Source organism: Chanodichthys erythropterus, chromosome 15 (genome assembly GCF_024489055.1).
Source record: "Chanodichthys erythropterus isolate Z2021 chromosome 15, ASM2448905v1, whole genome shotgun sequence".
Taxonomy (NCBI): Eukaryota; Metazoa; Chordata; class Actinopteri; order Cypriniformes; family Xenocyprididae; genus Chanodichthys; species Chanodichthys erythropterus.
In genome coordinates this window covers 2,821,943-2,843,982 of record NC_090235.1, presented here as the reverse complement: position 1 = coordinate 2,843,982, position 22,040 = coordinate 2,821,943, and the positions used below count along the sequence as shown (strand labels likewise).

General features: G+C 36.6%; 1 protein-coding gene across 5 annotated transcripts in view; it reads right to left on the bottom strand.

Annotated features, from left to right (window-relative positions):
* Positions 1 to 4,507: 4,507 nt before the first annotated feature.
* The window catches only part of nfatc1 (nuclear factor of activated T cells 1), a 59,679-nt gene continuing 42,146 nt past the window's right edge, over positions 4,508 to 22,040 (bottom strand). For all 5 annotated transcript variants that reach the window (XM_067411099.1, XM_067411098.1, XM_067411100.1 and 2 more), the window contains 3 exons: positions 20,565 to 20,697; positions 17,381 to 18,019; positions 4,508 to 6,231 (listed from right to left, as the gene is read on the bottom strand). In XM_067411099.1, coding sequence (XP_067267200.1) covers positions 6,176 to 6,231; positions 17,381 to 18,019; positions 20,565 to 20,697 — 828 coding nt within the window. In that variant the 3' untranslated portion in view covers positions 4,508 to 6,175. The remainder of the gene's footprint in view (positions 6,232 to 17,380; positions 18,020 to 20,564; positions 20,698 to 22,040) is intronic.

The following is a 22,040-nucleotide window of genomic DNA, read 5'->3' as shown; positions in this document are numbered from 1 at the left end:
ACAAGCAAGCCCAGCCCTGGTGAAAAAAGTAACGTAACACATTACTTTCCATAAAAGGTAACTAAGCAATGCAATTAGTTACTTTTTAGGGAGTAATGTAATATTGTTAAGCTTTAAATTACTTTTAAAAGTAACTTTTCCAAACGCTGTAAATAAGTTACCGAATTTGACATTATTGCAGTTTTATTATGATTTCTAATAACGGGTCTTTAATACGGAAGAGGATTAGGGCCAAGCAATAATAAAAAAATAAAACCGTCTCAAGATTAAAGTTGTTAAATTTCGAGAAAAAAATCATTAAATTTGGAGAAAAAAAGTCTAAATAAAATGTTGAGAATAAACTCATTAAATTATGAGAAAAAAGTCGAGATAAAATGGTGAGAATAAACTCAATAAATTACGAGAAAAAAGTCGAGATAAAATGTTGAGAATAAACTCGTTAAATTACGAGAAAAAAGTCGAGATAAAATGTTGAGAATAAACTCGTTAAATTACGAGAAAAAAGTCGAGATAAAATGGTGAGAATAAACTCAATAAATTACGAGAAAAAAGTCGAGATAAAATGTTGAGAATAAACTCGTTAAATTACGAGAAAAAAGTCGAGATAAAATGTTGAGAATAAACTCGTTAAATTACGAGAAAAAAGTCGAGATAAAATGTTGAGAATAAACTCGTTAAATTACGAGAAAAAAGTCGAGATAAAATGGTGAGAATAAACTCAATAAATTATGAGAAAAAAGTCGAGATAAAATGTTGAGAATAAACTTGTTAAATTACGAGAAAAAAGTCGAGATAAAATGTTGAGAATAAACTCGTTAAATTACGAGAAAAAAGTCGAGATAAAATGTTGAGAATAAACTCGTTAAATTACGAGAAAAAAGTCGAGATAAAATGTTGAGAATAAACTCATTAGATTATGAGAAAAAAGGCGCTAAATTATGAGAACAAATTCGTAATTTAACGAAGATGAATTTATTCTCAACATTTTATCTCGATTTTTTTTTTCTTGAAATGTAACATTTTTCTCATAATTTAATGACTTTGTTCTCATAATTTAACAACTTTTTTCTCGTAATTTAATGACTTTATTCTCAACATTTTATCTTGACTTTTTCTCTAAATTTAATGAGTTTTTTTCTTGTAATTTAACGAGTTTATTCTCAACATTTTATCTCGACTTTTTTCTTGAAATTTAACAATTTTTTTCTCGTAATTTAATGAGATTATTCTCAACATTTTATCTCGACTTTTTTCTCGAAATTTAACGATTTTTTTCTCGTAATTTAACGAGTTTATTCTCAATTTTATTTAGACTTTTTTCTCGAAATTTAACGATTTTTTTCTCGAAATTGAACAACTTTAATCTCGAGATGGTTTTATTTTTTTTATTATTGCTTGGCCCTAATCCTCTTCCATAATACTGAGATTGATGGCACTTTAGTTTATTAAATTTTATGTTTCACTTCAGGTTTATACCTCTATGGTGGATAAAAAAAGATTATTATTATTATTATTTTTTTTTTTTACTGTATACATTTATATAAGGTTAAGAAAGGGTCAGTGGCATCAAAAAGTTTGAATACCTAATACACGAGACAGATGACAACAGTCTGGGCAGAACAGCCACCATCTTGCTTTGATCCATCACAGTATCAAGGGAGAGAAGATAATGGGAGGATGACAGTTATATGTATTAGGATGTGGAGCTCACATCTGTGAGATTTAAGACTCCCAGCTCTTCACTCAATGGGACAGTTTTCACACAATGATAACTGAGACCGTTAGCAAAGCCTCTCGTCTTCTTGGCTCTCTAACAATCCTCACACAGGCAGCCTACTAATAGAGCGGCTATTTCTGGGCACTGGCTTTGATGATCCACCCCACCCTGACTGTGCGTTGTCACCATGGCTATGTGTGACCGGGGATTCAAACCCATGGAAAATATTCCTGTCTGCCTGGCAGGTGTCACAGGGTGCTTGGCTCAAAGCCTGGATACAACAGCTGCTTCTACTTTGATCCATTAGTTACTACTCTGGAAGTTCAGATCTCCTGTGCACATGGGGAAGACATCTTGCGCATTTTTCATGACTCCTTTTCAGACGACACTGCCGCATTTTTAATGAGCCGTTGTGACTAGGGTTGAAACTAGATCTGTGAAACGGAACATTAGGTCAGTATTTTAAAGTTTGGACAAAAGCTTTTTTCAAATAAATCATCTCCGTTTTTTATTCTCTCTGATTTTTAGGACCAATAAGAGACATCTTGAAGTCTTTTGTCATTTGATTTTGTTGTAAAACTCAATATCAATTACTAGCAGTCTCCTGTCATAATAGAGCTTGTCACATGTTGTACTCCAGTGAATATTTCTCTTAGTGGGTTTAATTTTTGAAGGTCAGTTTCTGTATCCACCTTTTTTTACAATGCGGAAGTAAGCAATTTTCTGTAAATTCATTAGCCGCTACAGGTATAGGTAACAAAGTGCAGTAAACGGTAACAATTTTTACACTATGTTTGATTATGATTATAATAATAAAGTAAATTATTTGAAAACAAAATACAGTTTTGGCCTAGAGCAAAAATAACTGGAAGCAGATGCTACCGGAAGCCTCGCACATTCAAGTTGCAAATGGCTTCGTTAATCTTCGGAACACAAATTAAGATATTTTAGTTGAAATCCGATGGCTCCGTGAGGCCTTCATAGCCAGAAATGACATTTCCTCTCTCAAGATCCATAAAGGTACTAAAACCATACTTAAATCGGTTCATGTCAGTACAGTGGTTGAATATTAATATTATAAAGTGACGAGAATATTTTTTGAGCGCCAAAAATAACAAAATAATGACTTATTTAGTGATGGCTGATTTCAAAACAATGCTTCATGAAGCATCGGAGCACAAATGAATCAGTGTATCGAATCTGCTGTTCGGAGCGCCAAAGTCACGTGATTTCAGCCGTTGGCAGTTTGACACGCGATCTGAATCATGATTCGATACACTGATTCATTTGTGCTCCGATGCTTCCTGAAGCAGTGTTTTGAAATCGGCCATCACTAAATAAGTCGTTATTTTGTTTTTTTTGGTGCTCCAAAAATGTTCTCGTCACTTTATAATATTAATATTGAACCACTGTACTCACATGAACTGATTTAAATATGTTTTTAGTACCTTTATGGATCTTGAGAGAGGAAATGTCATTGTTCCCTATGCAGGCCTCACGGAGCCATCAGATTTCAACTAAAATATCTTAATTTGTGTTCTGAAGATGAACAAAGGTCTTACGGGTGTGGAACGGCATGAGGGTAAGTAATAAATGACAGAATTTTCATTTTTGGGTGAACTAACCCTTTAAAAACAAAGTGGATAGACACATAAAACATGGTGTCCAATAATGCTCTCAGAAGGCTATTGTCCATTGCAAAGTTCAGCTCCAACCCTAACTAAACACACCTGATCCAGCCAATCAAGGTATGTGTTTGAAATTGCTCACTATTCCTTTCATTAGTCCACTTGATGTTGATGATGATGATATTTATATCTTATATCATACTTATATCATACTGGCAACTCCAGTTGTAAGATAAAAAAATGTTTTATTTTGAACTCTGTCATGGAAACAACTACGTTTAATTCTTAATGAAACAATTTAATAATAATTTACAAAGGAATTTATACCTGTTTGATATTACACTGTACCCACATTGGACCAGCGGTTTGGAAAATGGATGGATGATTCTGCGAACCTCACAGTACATTATAGATATTCTTTAGCTGTTTAGTATACATCAGTTGTACACTCGTTATTGCAGTGCATTATAGGATTGAATGAGTGCACTTGAAAATGTCCATTATGGTTTCGGACACCATTGCTGTTCCCTCAAATAGTGCCCTATTTAAGGGTAGATGGGGCGATTTCGAACACGGTCTTTAGGATTACTAGAAGCTTCAGGTTTGAATGTTGGAGCATTTTGGAGATCAAGGAGGTGTATCTCTGCGAAAAGGAGCAGGACTAGACACCCCTGCCTTAAAGTCTTAACTAAAAAAAAAAAAAAAAACACTTTACATTAAGGGTTTCAATGACTTATAATGCATTTGCAAGCAAGTTATTAGTCATTAACAAACACCTTTATAAACCCTTTACAAAAGGAACCTTAAAGTGTTGCCCAGAGGGGGAAAAAATAAAAAGTTACTTTTGTGACAACATGCCCCAATAGTGTTCAATATATGGATAAAGTTGTCACAGGAAGCTGCCATTAAATAGGCTATTAAGGGCTTTTCAGCTAAATTTAAACAGTATATTAACAAGATTTATGAAATAGAAGTACAACTCATGAAACACCAAAAAATGTGAAAGGTAATAAAAATATCAAACCAATGATTTGGTTTTGGAGGATTAAATTCAGAGAGAAATATCGTAATTTAAAAGGGTTTAAACAGACATTATGACAAATAGGCCTGGTATTTTCTATATATATGTATGCATATTTTACACCATTCAACCATACACAACTCTAAAAGAGCCAACAAAGCATGAATTTATTGTGCATATTTTGGTACTGAAATGTAAATGCTCCGTAAAAATGTAACTAGCATGGGTATTTGAATACATATAGTTGCAAGAAAAACAATCTGTTGTTGTCATTGATACCTTGTGGAAGAATATATCATGTTAGGTTTGATTGTCAAGAAAGAACAACAACAACAACAACAACAAAACAATATGTGGTATTTCTGAGATCCCAGTACAGAAAAATACAAATTAAAGTGCATACATTACCTAACAACCTACAGACAGGATACAATGTACAGGAAGTAAAACCCCCTATACGAAAATCTCATTATATGCTGAGAAACATGCATTACGTTTATAATTAGAGAGGACAAATACATATATAAAAGTATTCCTGCTTAATAAACACTTTAAGGCACAGTGCAGTAAACCATCAGGTCATAGAGGCAGATATAGTGAAACATATATTCTGCTGTTTGGAGGCAGTTTAAGAGAGCGTAGCCTAATGTGAAACCATAATATTGCCTTGAAAAATTGCTAGAATAATATTGGATGGTTGACATATGCCAGTCCAGTCATTCTCTGGTCACAAAATTTGCTACCGATGTGACCATAGAGGGGATAGAGTTACTATACTTCCCTTATGGCTTGTGTTTGATTATTTCCAGCTCACTCCAAATAAATAATTCTATTCAATTCTATTCTATTCTATTCTATTCTATTCTATTCTATTCTATTCTATTCTATTCTATTCTATTCTATTCATAAAAATTCCAGTTAACAAGTACATATCATACCTGATATTAAAAAAGCTATAAACATTGGAATGGCTATTCAGAGATAAGCACAGACATCTGCTGTCATATGATGAACAAAACGACAATTTGGCATAAGCTTAAGGCAAATCAACAAGGCCGCTCAGGATTACAAACAGGTCAGGCTACAAAATGATATTCGATCAAACATCTCCATAAAGGCAATCAGTCGTCAATGTTTTCTTCTTCATGAGGAACAGATACTTCATTTAACCAACACATATTTGTGCCACTGGATGATGAAATGTAACAAAAACACAAGGACAAAGTGAGTGTTCAGACGTGCACAGCTGCATTCACATATGCATGCATCCAAAACAAAACTAAAAAGTTTAGGTTATAATTTAGATTTGTGCATGCGTCAACTGCACGCCTGGATTTTGGCCTGCAAAGTTACTCTGATTTGTGACCAGACTCAAATGATCTCACAAATGTTCTTTTTAGAAATATACATGGCCGTGGATGGAGAAAGACGTCAAACTGCACTTACGGTAATAATTTAAAAAGCTACATCGAGTACAAGAGAGTAAATAGGAAAGCAAAAGGGAGACAACTTGGTCCACAACAGCACACGGCTCCGTCTCGGCAGGATGTGCTGATAAATTCTGAAGTGAAGTGCACTTGTTTTTTTCTGTGCTTTTAGGCTGGTTTTCAGTCCCCCTGTGGAAATAAAACAAGCAAGGTTCGGTGAGTTCTGACGGCCTCACATCAAGTGGAACTCTGAGTGCACAAGGTTTGTTTGTTGAATCGGTGTTATCAGAGTCAGGTCTTGCAGATTCGGATCTTCTGTAAGAAATTGGGTATGCTGAAGAGTTCATGATTGCCGTGGTCTTCTCAGAGGGACCTTCAGCTGCTATGCATGGCTGTGCACGGAGATGCTGGAGAGATCGTTCCTGATGATTTCATTTACTGTGAAAGCAAATGGAAATCATGTTACTTTTAGGATACACCCAAAACAAACAATTCATCTGCAGTAGAAATTGTATCACCACAGGAAAATTTAGCTAAAAGCACTTTTAGAAAACATTCTTAAGTTGTTTTTCATGCCCTGATTGCAGATGTATTATATGTGGACATTTATATGGATGATGTATTGCTTGTAACGCAGCACTGAAATGTTTCAAACTGTATTTCCAAGCACATTTTCCCAATTCCAATCCACATCAATCTTATGAACTACTATTAATATTGTTTTTAATCATTTATAAGTGATATATAATTGTTCATGAAGGCTGGAAATGAAAAATGCCTTATATTCAGGTGTGCAGAATTATTAGGAAGGTTTTCTTTTACAGGCAAAATGAGCCAAAAAAGAGATTTAACTCTGGTGTGGGAGTTCACTTTTAGTCCATCTCTTATCCTGAAATGTCCGTCTTGCAGAGATGGACTAAAAATTATCTTCCAAAACTTACTGCCAGATTTTGGAAGATAAATTCTTCAAACAGTGGTACAAGAGGATGTGGTGCTGGTCCTTCAGGAGTCACTCTCAAGCTGTCTGTCTATAAGGCCTATAAAAACATCATGTACTTTATAACACTTCAGCTTGTGATTCTTATTAAGAGCAGGTCATTTTTTAGGATTCTTTAGCTAACCTAAGTCTTTGAGATCCTGACACCTTGAACTTCTGGAGACTCCAGGTAGGTTGCAGTTCTGGAAAATGGTGGCACTGGAGACTAAAGGGTTCCTGATGGTTTCACACTTAATTCTTCAACTTAATTCTTTTGCAGTTAACATGTGTCTTTTCTTTTCCACCTGTTTTTGTATGACCCCGCTGACCCAATGAGCATTTTACTGTCCCTTGGTCATGCTTTACCTTTGCAATTTCTAGTATTGCATTAGTATTGCGTTCTTCTCATGAGTATTTAATCATTTTTTAGAGTTAAATCTCTTTTTTGGCTCATTTTGTCTGTAAAAGAAAACCAGCCTAATAATTCTGCACACCTGAATATAAGGCATTTTTCATTTCCAGCCTTCATGAACAATTATATATCACTTATAAATGATTAAAAACAATATTAATAGTGGTTATTAAGATTGATGTGGATTGGAATTGGAAAATGTGCTTGGAAAAAAATATGATCAGAAAATCAACTTGCCTAATAATTCTGCACACTTTATATATATATATATATATATATATATATATATATATATATATTTAATATACCCGTGCTGGCAAAATTTCAAAAATGAGTTATTTTCACAATCTCTATTAAAAAACCTGTATGATTTGTTGGAATCAGACAAGAAATGACAGCTACACTTGTTTGAAGTCGAAAGAGTCAGCAAAGTCAATTTTGAGAAAAATTTAGTTAAAGTTTTCTGAAGGTTCCATAACAAAATCACCTAGCAACCATACCTTAAAATCCCTGTTAATAACACGTAATTTGGCACGCACACCTAGTCAAAACCAAATATTTATAGGAAAAAATATACCTTCAACTTTTTTTCAATATTTTACTTCAACATTTTGAAGTACTGTAATTCTGTTTATATGTGTATCGGAGTTGCATGCTGTCTGAGGCGTCTTTGCGTGAGCGCTTCTGATCTGTAAGCGCGAGTAGGATCGGTTTGTTTACATCAGCCTGAGTTTGAAAATAACATTTCATTGGTTCAGAATCATGCCATCAAATATTCGCTATGAATATTTACGAAGTTGGAAAGCTGCGCTTTAAAACGATACCAAACTTGGACTAATGAGGAAGTTGTTGAGGAGAAGCGCGAGTGGTGAAGCGAACAAAGAAAAACGACATTCCAATGGACAAAGGAAAGGTACTCCTCTCAGAAAACATACAAATAAAGATACTTTTAGATGTTTAATTGCTTTTTGAAGCATTTGGATCACTAGATGACGGCTTAAATGAACTAATTTTTGTGAATTCGACATTTTTTTTTTTTTTTTTTTTACTTGTTTTGCCTATACCTCGTAATTATCCCGTGCGCATTCTGACTCATTTTGCCAGCACGGGTCACCTATTTTAAAATGTAATTTATTCCTGTGATGGCAAAGCTGAATTTTCAGCATCATTACTCCAGTCTTCAGTGTCACATGATCCTTCAGAAATCATTCTAATATGCTGATTTGGTGTTCGAGAAAAAATTCTTATTATTATCAATGTTGAAAACAGTTGCAGTTTTTTTTTTAAAGAAATTAATACTTTCATTAAAAAAGGACATTAAATTGATCAAAAGTAGGCTAAATAATTTTGACTGACTTCCAATTGAAGTGTAAGAATGATAATTGTACATACTTTTGCTAATCCTTTGAGACCTTATTATAAGTTTGATCAATTTTAATTAGGTCAGAGAAACACAGTAAAATAATTTAATGGGTAAAATATGAGTTTAGTTTCAAATCTCCTATTATAATTTCTACATATATAGCATCTGAGGTCCCACACGAAACAACAGTCAATATAAACAACATAAATAAAAGTAAATCAAATCTCTTTGAGTGGCTTCCCTGAGACAGAGAGGAAGACAGATCAGAAGATCTCATGCCCTCTTACGGAGGACCCTGCAACTCCAGCTGTCTGCTATCTTCCTGCCCTCTATCTGTCATTGCATTTTCCCACACACTAGGACCCTGGCTCCTTCTGTCAGCTGTGTTCTTTGGCCCAAGCATGGGAAGTGACTTAGCATGGCTTCAGGGCTACACAAACAGCCTGGCACTCACTCGCTGTGTGATAGCAGGGGAAACCGGATGAGACTGCCTCTTAGAGTTAGCATGTTAGCATATTAGCAGTAGACGTATTATCTTACACTCAGGCCCGTAGGGAGCATTGTATGACCAACACACAGCACATTACCCTTCCCTAAATGTCTGTATTTCACTTTTCAAGCCTTCACTGGTTTATTGCAAAACATTTGAGCCTTTTAGCTCTGAGAAAAGCAATTTGCTTTCACATTTCTTTGCTAACGGCTCTCAAACCTCTGAGGGCCATAGATAGGCAACTGTATCAGTTGCTCTATCTGTTTCAAAACAGCACATTCCTCTTCCCTTACGATCTGCACAGACCGCTTTAGTTGGCCTTTGAATTCTTTAGCATGGACGTAAGCACCTGCAGGAAGCATTTGATAACTATTAGACAAGCTGTGTGTGTTTTTCTCATTTGTGGTGAGGAATATCATCCTCAAAGCAAAATCTGCATCCTTCTAATGACATAAAAATGTTTAAAGTCATAGTTTCCTTAACCACAAATTAAATAGCAATCTATACACAAATAACCCGGTTCTGTGTATGTAGTATTTATATTAGTGTTAAGCAATAAATTATAACATATTTGGCCATTTTGAGATTATCAGCTTTGAAAAAAGTCTTGTGTCAGTTACAAAAACAATAAACGTTGTGTTTTCAGATAATAATGTCGTTGTTGTTTTCAGGTTTGCTTTTTATGTATTTTGATTCAAATAAGTGTTTTTCATTTCAAACATGTAATTTATGCCTCCTTTGCTATTCCTAAATGGAATTATTTATAGCATATCAGCATTATTGTCATCCTGTATTCTAGATATTTGGATTCTGCACTGCTGTTCAAAGATTCTGGTGTTCTATAAGGTTTTTTTTAAAGTTTTTTTTTTTTTTTATGCTCAACAAGGCTGCATTTATATGATCAAAAATACAGTAAAACAGTAATTTTATGAAGAATTATTATAATTTTAAAAATGTAATTTCAGCAGCCATTACTCCAGTCTTCAGCGTCACATGATCCTTCAGAAATGATTCTGATATGCTGATTTGCTTCTCAATAAACATTTATATTGTTAATATTGCTTGGAAACCATGATACTTTTTTTTCAGGATTCTTTGATGAACAGAAAGTTCAAAAGATCAGCATTTATTTGAAATAGAAACATACATGTCTTCATGGTCACTTTTGAATGGCAATGTAAAAGTCACATCCTTATACGACCTTTAAAAATCATGTAAGCCTTTAAAATCCCAACAACCTAAGGGCTGTGACACACACAGAGAGAGAGATTGAGAAGACACATGTGGCTGAAGGCGGTGGATTTCCTCCCCTCAAGTGTTGCTCTCAGCCAAGACCAGGAAGCCTGCTGAGGAATTCCCTGCAAATGAACCATGGCCTTCGTGCTCCTATTGCAAAACTGCCTACGGGACTGAGAGGAGTCTGGAATGCTGACGTTCCCTCTAAACAATGAAGCCGAATCTGTCTTTCATCTCCTCATGAGGTGCGGCGCACCCAGCCTACCTGACCCTGGCCTGACACGGCCTCTTCCCAGGCTCCTGGTTTCTCTTTTTCACCAAACTGACATAGGATCATTCTCCAAAGACTAAAAGAACTATGCCTTGAAAACACCTTACACCATCAACAACATGCCAAAGAAAAATTGGGAACAGTCAGCTGACAAAACACCAAAATCTACACTTAAATTCACCCCTGATATTCAAAATATCAGAAATCTAACCAATGATATACTGAAATTGAAGCCATTAAAGCTGGAGGGATATTTTTCACAGCCTTATAAATATTAAAATCCCTTAAGATTTCATATTCCCTTGGGCATAAGCCCATATGATATGCTACTGCCAGTAGCGTTCTGATTGAATAGCACTAATATGTGAACAGGATATGAATCTATGAGATGGTTGAATTATGGGGAGAAAATCACACATGGATGTGCCACACAAACACCACTCCATACTGAAACAATTAGGGACCTTTGACAGTTGGGAGTAAATTACGCCAATATATCTTTGTGAAAAATTTGGCGAGCACTGACAACTGCCATGGGAGTTTGGACATTAAAACGCAGGTCTCTTGAATCACTAGGTTCCCAACTGTCAAAACAGTGGAGGTTGGGAAGAAATATCTGCACAACTGCACACGTGCAATAAAGTTTTATGGTGAGCGGGACGAGCCCCGAGCTTTACTCACCCTCAAGCCATCCTATATGTATATGACTTTATTCTTTCTGATGAACACAATCGGAGAAATATTAATAAATATCCTGATGCATCCGAGCTTTATAATGGCAGCAAGCATTACTAAACAAGTATGAGCTGAAGAAAGTGTCTCCATCCACATCCATCCATCATAAACATACTCCACACAGCTCCGGGGGATTAAAGACATTCTGAAGTGAAGCGATACGTTTGTGTAAAAACAAATATCCATATTTAACAAGTTATGAAGTGAAATATCTAACTTCCGCCAGACCGCCTTCCGTATTCAAATTACGAGAACTGGTGTTGCGTCAGTTACGTAAATTGAATAGGGAATGTCCGTAGGATGTAGCATAAGCTTTTTGAGCTGCTAGAATTTTACCCTTTCTTCGTAAGTAAAATACGAAAGGTGGTCTCATTTTAAATTGTAATAATATTTCACAATATTACTGTTTTTGCAGCCATGGTGAGCATAAGAGACTTTTTTCAAAAACATAAAAAAATCTTACCGACCCCAAACTGTTCAACAGAAGTATATTCAAATATATATATATATATATATATATATATATATATATATATATATATATAAGTAAATCAATGGAACGTCTAAAAGGTAATAGGTTCTTCTCTGGTAATATTACTGGTAGTACAACTATTTGAGTTCAGTCACACTTTATATTAGGGTCCAGTTGTCACTATTAACTAATTATTAATTATGACTTTTGCCTCAATAAACTCCTAATTACTGCTTATTAATAGTTAGTAAGGCAGTTGTTCCATTTAGGTATTGGGTAGGATTAAGGTATGTAGAATATGGTCATGCAGAATAAGGCATTAATATGCACTTTATAAGTACTAATAAACAGCCAAAATCCTAGTAATATGCATGCTAATACGCAATCTGTTAATATTGAGAACTGGACCCTAAACTAAAGCGTTACTTTGAGTTCTAACTAGCCATGACCTATTTTGTCTTGGTCTAAAAACCTTTTCTGTGACGACGAAGCCTCTACAAAAACTTTCGGCATTCGCCACGTGTTCGAATTGCACCAGATTCAGTGCAAGCAGCATAACTTTGCCTGTTTACAGCTCCCTTGAGGTTTCACCTTACATTGACCTGATCATCCAAATCCATTTGAACTGTGTGACTCCTTGGCGTGAATAACAGGACACAGAGATTTCTTGTGAACTTATGCTTGGGAGAACAAGCCACAGAAGACAGTACAAAAGAGAACCGTGAACATATCCAAAACAAAAAAGATATTTATGTTGAGTGCAGAGAGACTCAAAGGATGCTGTTATTTTGAGCCAAGATGACAACTTACATTTGAAGAGGTTTCATCTTGTTCAGAGTGCTCACGGTAAATAAAGACGGCCTCAGTAGGTGTTGACACATGCACTAACATTTTGAGAAGACCAAGGAAACTTTGATTGTTTTCAAGTCTCTGTTGGTCAACAATTTTGGTTTGGGGTTTTGGCTAAGGATAGCAGCTAGTGACTCATGTACTGCGATGCTGCTTTTGTACACTGTCGGCTTGAAAAGAAAACTGTTGGCAGTTGCCATAGGATACATCTCAATTTGCTGCCACATTTCGAATGAGGAGTCTAATGAAAGGACTTCAAGTGATAAGTGACTGGATACACTATAATAAAGCTGCAATATGAGATGCTACTTAGGGCTTCATACCAAACTAACAAGTGTTTTTGATTTCAGCCTGGTGCTGTTTGAGTTGGCAAAGAATAGCCAAGACTTACCCTTAAGTCTCATAACCCGATAAGCTTAGCATGAGTCAAGAGGTATTTCAGCACGTGCTAAATGAATCAGAGTGAAAATTATTCATGAACAGAGTATAGAGTGCGACAGAGTGGGTGTTCATGAATCGATGCATTAGCCAGCCAGGTTTTTATTAGCCCTCTACGCGGAAAAAGAAATCTGGCGTTGGACGCCATTTCCAGTTCAATAACATGCTAAAACAGTAGAGTATTTTTAAAACAATATCTCAAACAGTAGGTGCTAGCAATGCCAAGATCATGGATTTGATTACCAGGGAATGCTTTGTTGAAATAAACCTGAAATAAAATAAAACAAATATAAGATGAAAAACTTAAGCTAAATGACAATAAGTTGAAGAGCGAAAACTACTAACTGGAAATAAACTGAAATAAAATAAATGAAAACTAAATTATATTATATAGTTAATAATAAAATAGTTAATAGAAAACTGAAAATATAAAAATAAAAGCTAATTCAAAATACTAATAAAAACTATAATAATACCTGGGCAATAGTAAAATAACACTGGCATGAACTAATAAAATGTAGCTTCAACAATGTAATTTGATTTAGATAAAAGTGTCTACCAAGTGCATAAATGTAAATGTCTAAATATATTCAAAATTAAACAATTCAAATCAGATCCGCTGAGGAAAGTGTGGCATGATGAGCCATCCATCCGATGTCCATTCCACATTCCATTCCATTTAGTGGTTCCGACATTTTAATAAAAGGTTCAGAATTCTTCCTGATTACAGCCATTGACCTGCTTAGCAACCAATTAGCAACATATCTTTCTGATTAAATTAACATAAACAAATATATATTCTTCAGATTTTATTTGTATGTGTACTATTTATTTTGACATATAAACCTCTTGAACTCTAATATAAAGGTCTTGTATCTCTGGGACTGCTGTTGTGACTCCGACTGGGAAGTGAATATGTGGATGTGAGGTAATCCAAGAACCTGCTTCCTGCTGGACCAGGATAAGCAGCAGCTGGATCCGTGTGATAGAGCCCAGAGACCTGGCCCGCTCTCTACCTTCAGGAAACAATGGGGGAACAAGGAACTACCAAACAATTATCCCACCAGCACTGTTAGCTTCATTAAAGGGGTCCACAAGCGCCAAAACTCCCAGTAGTCCTAATTGTTTTAATCAGCAGAAGACAAGAAAAACAGACCTCGGGTCAGGATCACAATCACACAGGGATTTTTCATCTACGCAATAACTGGTCTTATAATTGACTCACGAGGGTATATCTTCCTCAAAAACTATGTTAGCTTGACCACGTACCAGACCACAAGATGTATTTGGCCTTTGCTACAATTTTAGCAAAATTACAATACCATTAGTCATCGACTTGGAGGTGTCTACCAATGTCTAGCCAATCTCTTCTATTTAAACTCTTATGTAAGCACCCAACAAATTACATTATTTAAAGTGATAGCCCAAAAATGAAAATTCTGTCATTTACTTTTGTGGAAAAACTTCTCATGTGACGGGTCCATACATTGAGTCAAATTGGTCCAGTGTTGTTTTGGACCACATTGACTGTCATTGTAAAGTTCAAACATTATTTAAACCATCTTATTTTGTGCTCCATACCGGTTTGGAACAACATGATGATGAGTTTTCATTTTTTTTGGGTGAACTATTACACAAGAACTGGTCAAGACTCCTTAACAACTCATAAACAGGGCTAAAGTTTAAAATGCTTATCACTTTATGGGAAACACTTCTATTATTTATAGTCATAAATGAACAGTGCTCACAGTGAAGTCCTCACTGTACTTGCTCAAAGCTTTGAATGTTCAAACTGCTCACCACTCCTACATACATTTCTTAACAGCCCCACAGGCTGAATTGGAAAGTTTGTTGTGGTTTCTTATGGGGAACCCAGCTCGTGGGTCACGTGGTATGGAGCGGTTCCCGTAGTGACCCCCTCCTTTACGGCAGGATCTACTGCTTTGGCTCGGGCCGAGCTGGATCACTCTTCCTGGCAGCGCTCAAGCCACAGGCTTGCGTCGGCAGCGGCCAAGTCAGTGTGCTTTATTGCAGTGAGGCCCCTCAAAGCTTACGGCTGGTGAAGGCCAGGAGCCAGGCTCACAGCCAGCTTTTGTAAGAGTTTCCATGAGTAAAAGGTTTTGTAACCCCTCCTCAAAGAAGCGAAGGAAAACAACAGAAGGACCGTATCAGAGGAAAGAGTGAATAGTTAATGAAGACTGAAGTATTGGTTGTGAAGTTTAAAAGTACCTTCATCACACCGACAACCTATTAAAGTACTGTATATAATAAGAAGAACATCTTCAATGATAATAAGACAACTAAAGCCTCAGAAAACCTCAATACTAGATATGTTGACAGCCGTGCATGACGGACGATGGTTTTGTGCTTGTAGAAAAGTGCCTCTGTTTCAAATCAAATTAATGAGAGTGGTTGACAAGCTCCCTGAATGCCACACCTGACAGAGTCCATTAAAGCTGCAATCTAGAAGAAATGAAATCCGAACTTATAATGACACAGGGAGCCGTGTTAGTGCTCGCTAAAACGTGTTATATTTTGCCAAGGGAGAAATGACAGGTAATAATTTTGACAAGCAAACCCATAAAAAATCCCGCTCTTACTCGATGCATAACTGTTCATGTTTCCGCTTAGTTTGAGTGGTATGGACTATATTTCAACTGCTTGAATGTATGAAGACTTAAGCCTCGCCTGGAACCTAAGGAAACCACTATGGCATCTGTAATCCGATATCCGACATCTTAAACTCCAAGGAAGGATCTTAGATTGCTAGCATGAGGTTTGTTGTCTAAAGAATGATTTAAGACAAATTCCTTCACTCAATTAGCATATAGGATGGTTATAGCCCATATAGGGTTTGAGAAATACTGATGGCCTGTCACATGTTCTATAGGGTTGAAAAGCTGCAGGGTGGATGGTGTCCAGACTATTTGTGCATCAGCATGATACAAACTAAAAGACAGTGCTGAAAAGTGGCCTCCTGTTGGGCTTGAAGCACCATGTGATGTTTCAGCACATCTTTTCATAACCACTAAGGTTTGGGTCTCTGCAAATACACTAGAGAGCCATTAGTCTCAATGTCTATACACCCATGGAACGGCCAGAGACCGCCTGATGCATATTACACACAAAACTGGACGGTACTTTCTCAATCTGGCAAGCTCTAATCTGATTGGCTGACTTTACACAACTTTCCGGAGTCAGGGCACAAAGGGTTTTTCTTTTTTTTTTTTATCAGATGGCCTGGGAAAAAAAAAAGTCGTGCTTATAAGAATGAAATGTACACTGGATTTGCCAAAGTTTGCCAGGATAAATAAAAGCAAAGTATGCAAAGGGTGCTACTTGGGTATCATGTTGTACTTATTGGTGTATTTTGGATAAGGGATATTCTATTCAAAAAATAGTAGTCCAATGCACTCAAAGTAGGATTTAAATGTAAGAAGTCTTTGTTAGATTATAGCAATAGAGATACAAATTCAGATAAAATAATATAGAGATATAGAAATAGAGATTTTTATCTCTATTTACACGACATAATTACATTTTAAAATATATTATATAAAAACAAGTATTTTAAATTGTAGTAATATTTCATAATATTACAGTTTTTACTGTATTTTTGATTAAATAATTTAAATGCAGCTTTGGTGTGAATAAAGCCTTTTTTCAAAAACATTTAACATTTTTACTGACCCCAAACTTTTGAATGTTAGTGTATTCCTTTTCTATATTTGTTTGATTTTTTTTTTTCAAAAAAAACAAAAAATCCATACACATTTTTCACCAATTTTGTAAAACTGTTCTCAGAGGCTGTTGTTTTATTTATTTTTTCCATAGCGGCCTATTATTGTTCAACTGTGATTTGTTGTATTATATGTCATTCAGACAGTCTCTTTCTGTCTAAGTTGGCAGTTCTGGGCCAGAATAAGCTCTGATGTAGATCAGACCTTTCGCCATTTAGTCAAAGGTCTGGCTATGTGACTAGAAAACCATTATCTATTAGCTTTTATGATTTAATAGACAGATCTAATATTAAAATTCTTCCATCTGTTGAATGTTTCTTCCACAGATGCTTAAAATTTAACACAAAAGTTGAAGGGAAACCGATGAAGTCATTCATTAACTTTCCAGTTAATTTAACTTGCTTTCTCGATATATTAAACATTATGGAACAGGGCCGCTGTCGTTGTGGCAGTACGGTTAGCGCTGGATCTTAACAGTCTTAATTTTGTGAGGGAGCACTCAGGCAAAAACATCAAGCAATTAGAAACATCTGTTGGGCATTACATCACCAGACTACGATGCATACGGTCACTAAATTTCGCTTGAATATTGTGCTGTCACTTACCATCATCTAGGTACATTTGATCCAGTTCCTGTGGTTCCTGCTTGATGCTGACAGCTAGCATGGCGGGGGAGTCTTCCTCCTCCTGTAGGAGGGGGGAGGACCCACTCCTCACCGGTCCTTTGGTTATCTGAGCCGCTAACACAGAGGCCTCACTGGTGGCCTGTGATTGGGTCAGACTGTGGCTGGGAGTGAAGGGGAGTTCTGGTGCGGAGTTTGGGGTGGAAGGATGGGACCCTGGAGAGGATGCGGCGCTGCCTGTTGGGTAGAGGATGGACTGTGGGTAGCGTCCAGGTGTGGGCTGGATGGTGGAGACGTGTGGGATCGTAGGAGACTGGGGGCCCAAGTTCGATCCCGCTGATAGGCACTTAGTGGAGATATGAGGTGGGGAAAGATCCTGTAGTTTGGGGCTGGTGCTGGGGGAGGACGAGCAGGACAGGGAGGTGGGCTTTGCCGCAAGTCTCTGAGGGCTCGTTGCGAATGAGCCTGCCACACAGGGCCTTAGTTCTGAGGGCATCATAGGGGTCATTGCCGGGGGGCTGTAGTAGGGCTTCGGATGCAGCGCCAACCCAACAGGATGGAGTGGCGCACATACCTGGGGGAGGTCGTAGTCGTCGCGCGGCTCTGTTTTTATGGTTGGAACTGGGGAGGCGAAGGGGAAAAGAGAGCAAAGAGAAAGATCAGATGAAGAAAACGGAGGAAAGGAGAAAAACGAATAAACACACGTTCCGGGTTCATGTGACTTTATGCGAGCTAGCGCGAGTGAGTGGGTTTGTGGCTAGGATACCCACAGCGAAACAAACATTCTCATCAATGAGACTATGTGTCTGAGGCTACGCGCTCCCGCCCAACTGAAAATATTTAAAGAAAGAGGGAAAAAAGGGATGAATCATCACCACAAGAGCCTTCCAGCTGCTTTCGAAAATAAAAGGGCTATTTTTTTTGGATCTGCACCCAGTGCTAATTCCATATAAGCGTGCATTATGAAATATTTTACTGCTACAGTAGTTTCACATCCACTGCTTTACAAAAAAAAAAAAATCAGCATTTTTTTTCAGTGTCATTTTAAGATTGGATCTCAGGTTTAAAAGAGCCAAATTGCTAAGAATTGGACTGAGACTGGATTAGAAACAGATCAGCAGATCCTACATATCGAGTGCATGGAGTTCAATCTAGCAGTGAGGCTGCCCATTTTTAACATATACACAGCAGCAAAGGTGCCTTTAAAAACATTTTAAAGAAAAGAAAAAAAATTGAGTACTGTATAGTATACTTTCAGTTCATGTCGTTTATCTTCTGAGGCCATCTATATGCTTATGACAAAAAATAACTTATACCAGACTTATACCAAGTTTAATTCTTTTTCTTCCAGGAAAAAAAGCCCAAAAATATTGATGACCTATTTTTGCCCTATCAGATGATTTCTAGAATGAGAATGTCCCTCCCCAACACCATCTTCATCTGACTAGCAAATATGAGCCTTTCTGTTTCAAAAGGAAATGCATTTTCATGCAATTTCACAAAATCATCCATGTCTTTGTGTTTCATTCAATAGCCTGACAATGATTAGTTGAAACTACAACTAAAAACTACCTCATTGGTATTACTTGGTGCATTTGATTCTGGCAAACAGATGTTGAGCTACTGGGGAGAATTCATCTGTTGTTGTCAAACTCTTCATCCTCATGACGTTACATTTCACCTTTTAACTTCTGGCTGCATTTCTCAACAGACTGTCAGCGGCAGTTTATTTTTCTTCTGCGATGAGACATCCCTCACACCAACATGCCTCTACAGAAGCCCTGAAGTTTTATTTTGCATTCTATCAACAATACAGAGAAAAGGGGAACTATCTGAGCCGCCCAGATCAACCGCAGGTTTAAAATAGAGCCTAGACACCTATTTTAAGCCCTGAAAGGGGAAATGAGGCTTCTAGCACATGACTATACAGGCAGGCAGATCTCTGTCACTCCGCCTCATTTTTAACCCCAAAAGCCATCTCAGATGATTCAGATTTTTACCACTTCCCACTGAAGTTTAGAGACTCATTATACTCGTGAAAAGCCATTTGTCATTCTTAATTAATATGAAATTAAAAATGATAAATTATAAAATTATATATTATAATCTTATATATATACATATATATATATATATATATATATATATATATATATATATATATATATATATATATATATATATATATATATATATATATATATATATATATATATATATAAAAAAACAAACAGAAGTTGCAATTATAGTACAATTTTTGTGTTAAAATGTTAACTTTAGCTAAAGTTTAGCTAAATGTTTCATTGTTCCTCCCACAATTAAATGCATAAAATATAATTTAGGAACATAAATTAAAATTGTATGTACAAGTATATGAATCTACACATCAGTTATTTTAAAAAGATGCACCTCTAGGTACAGTTAAAACAAATAACAATAAACTATTATTTTAGGGGTTCTTGCCCTTGGCCTGATGACTTCGACCCTAAAAAGATTTTCCATTGTTCCTCCCACATTAAAATGCATTAAGTACATTTAATATTTAATGTACAAGTATATGACTTGCACATCAAGAATAATTAAAAACATTATGCAATTATGGTTAAAAAAAAAAAAAAAAAAAAAGATTATTTTTGGGGTCTTTGGCCCGAAAACCTCTGCTCTAAAAGACAATTATTCATAAAATGTGCTGGACAGATCTGTGCAACATCTTTACAGCATCCAGTCTAAAAAAAGACAGTACTGCAGTGTGAGTGGGACGGCCTGCAGTTGCCGTGCCCACACTTCAGGAGACAGGGCTGGGACAAGCTGGGTCTGACTCAAGCCTTTGAACCACCCACTGGTTACGCACACTGGGCCTGAGGGAATTAGTGGTGGTTAGGACTTTTCAGATGTCAAGTGATTTTTTCTATTTCACCTGGCAACCAGTCTGGATTTGAATAATAGCATTCACATACTGGACCCCACCCTGCCACTGCCCTTCCACTGCTCCCGGAGCAGGTATGGAAAAGAACAAATTTTATGGAAATGCTTTTAACAAAGAAAAAAAGTAGCCACAATTCCATCCACTAAAAAAGGCTTCAGAATTTCTTCTGAATTAATTCAGTCAGAGATTGGAAAAAGAAGTGTGAGTGAATTAAAGGGGAAAGAGGCTTTTTTTTTTTACCGTTTGTGGGCAGGTATGTGAAACGCTGGTACTGGCTTCTCTTCCTTTTGCCATTGCACACATAGAAATTCACTTGAACTGGGTTGGATATTCTTTGGTTCCGATATGATGGGACTTCCACAAGCAAAGCCACCTGAAATTCAAAATATGAACAATTTCAGTCCATTGATGTTGCAGTGTTGAGTTTGGTCAGGATCCTCAACAACAACGACAACAACAAAACATGTTTTTATAACACCAAAAAGCCACTGTCTGGGTTACTTCTAGTTCTGTTGAATATTAAGTGGAGAAAAAAAAAAAGTATTTTAACACCTCCTATAATCACTTGGAACAGTTTCATCAGGCATTTTAATGGAAAAGAAACTAGATTTCTAGATACCAAAAACCTTAACAGCGCCATATCCGTTATTCAACCTCACACCATGAGCACCGTCCAACAGCCGCACAGTGATTGTGGCTTTGTGAGCTCGGGGCAGATGAGGTTCAGACAAACCAAACTGCATGCAGCAGACGGTGTTATTTTTTGCGCTTCTCACCCTGAATGAGAGAGTGTCCGGGGACTCCGTCCAGACAGTTTATTTCCCCTGCGCGTCTCCCCTCTCTGTCTCCAGACACCACTGAACTTTTGACCGCTGAGCCGTCTGCGATTATAACTACAGTATGAGAAAGGTGCTAGGAGTGTCAAACTGTCTATCTCCCCCCAACCTCTTTTCCTCCACCCTGAGATGAACCCTGTGTGGCTGAGAAGAAATTGATGGAAGTGCTGTACAGTAGCCAGAGAGGAAGTCATCAGTCTTCTTGCAGGTTTTAGAACCATGTGCAGGTGAGCTCCCAGACTATTTATATTAGCACATCGCCTTAGCCGCAGAGCAATGCCAGACCAAGCACAATGTGTTTGAGAGAATTTCATCTATTAGTCTGATCTGCAGCTGTGCTCGGGCTGCTTGGCCTACAGCAAACTCCAACTCTACTTTGTAGAAAATCAGATTTACTTCAGTAAAAATGTACTTAAAAGTGTTAAAACGCCAACAACACACCCATTTATCTATAAATTTAACATGAATTGTCATTGACAACCCATTTTACTTTTGTAATGTGATGTATTTCTGAGTGAAAAACATATTCTTCAGTGAAAAAAAAAATTAAGGCGATTCAGGTCATGTGGCAGCCTAATCTTGGTTACTCCCCCAAGCAGTAATCTTTTATGAAGGTAAAAGGCATTCAGTTCATATTTGAGAAAGACTGAAATGTCCAAAACTGTTTGTTGAGATGACATTTCAATGTATCAAAAAAGTAATAAAATCTTAAATTGTATCATACATTTTCTTTCTTTAGCTTAAAATCATGCTTTAAAAAAGCTGGTCCAGTTAATGCACATGTACACTAGTGTTCAAAAGTTTTGGGTCAGTATGATTTTTTTTTTTTTAAAGAAATTAATAATTTTATTGAGCAAGGTAGCACAAAATTGATCAAAAA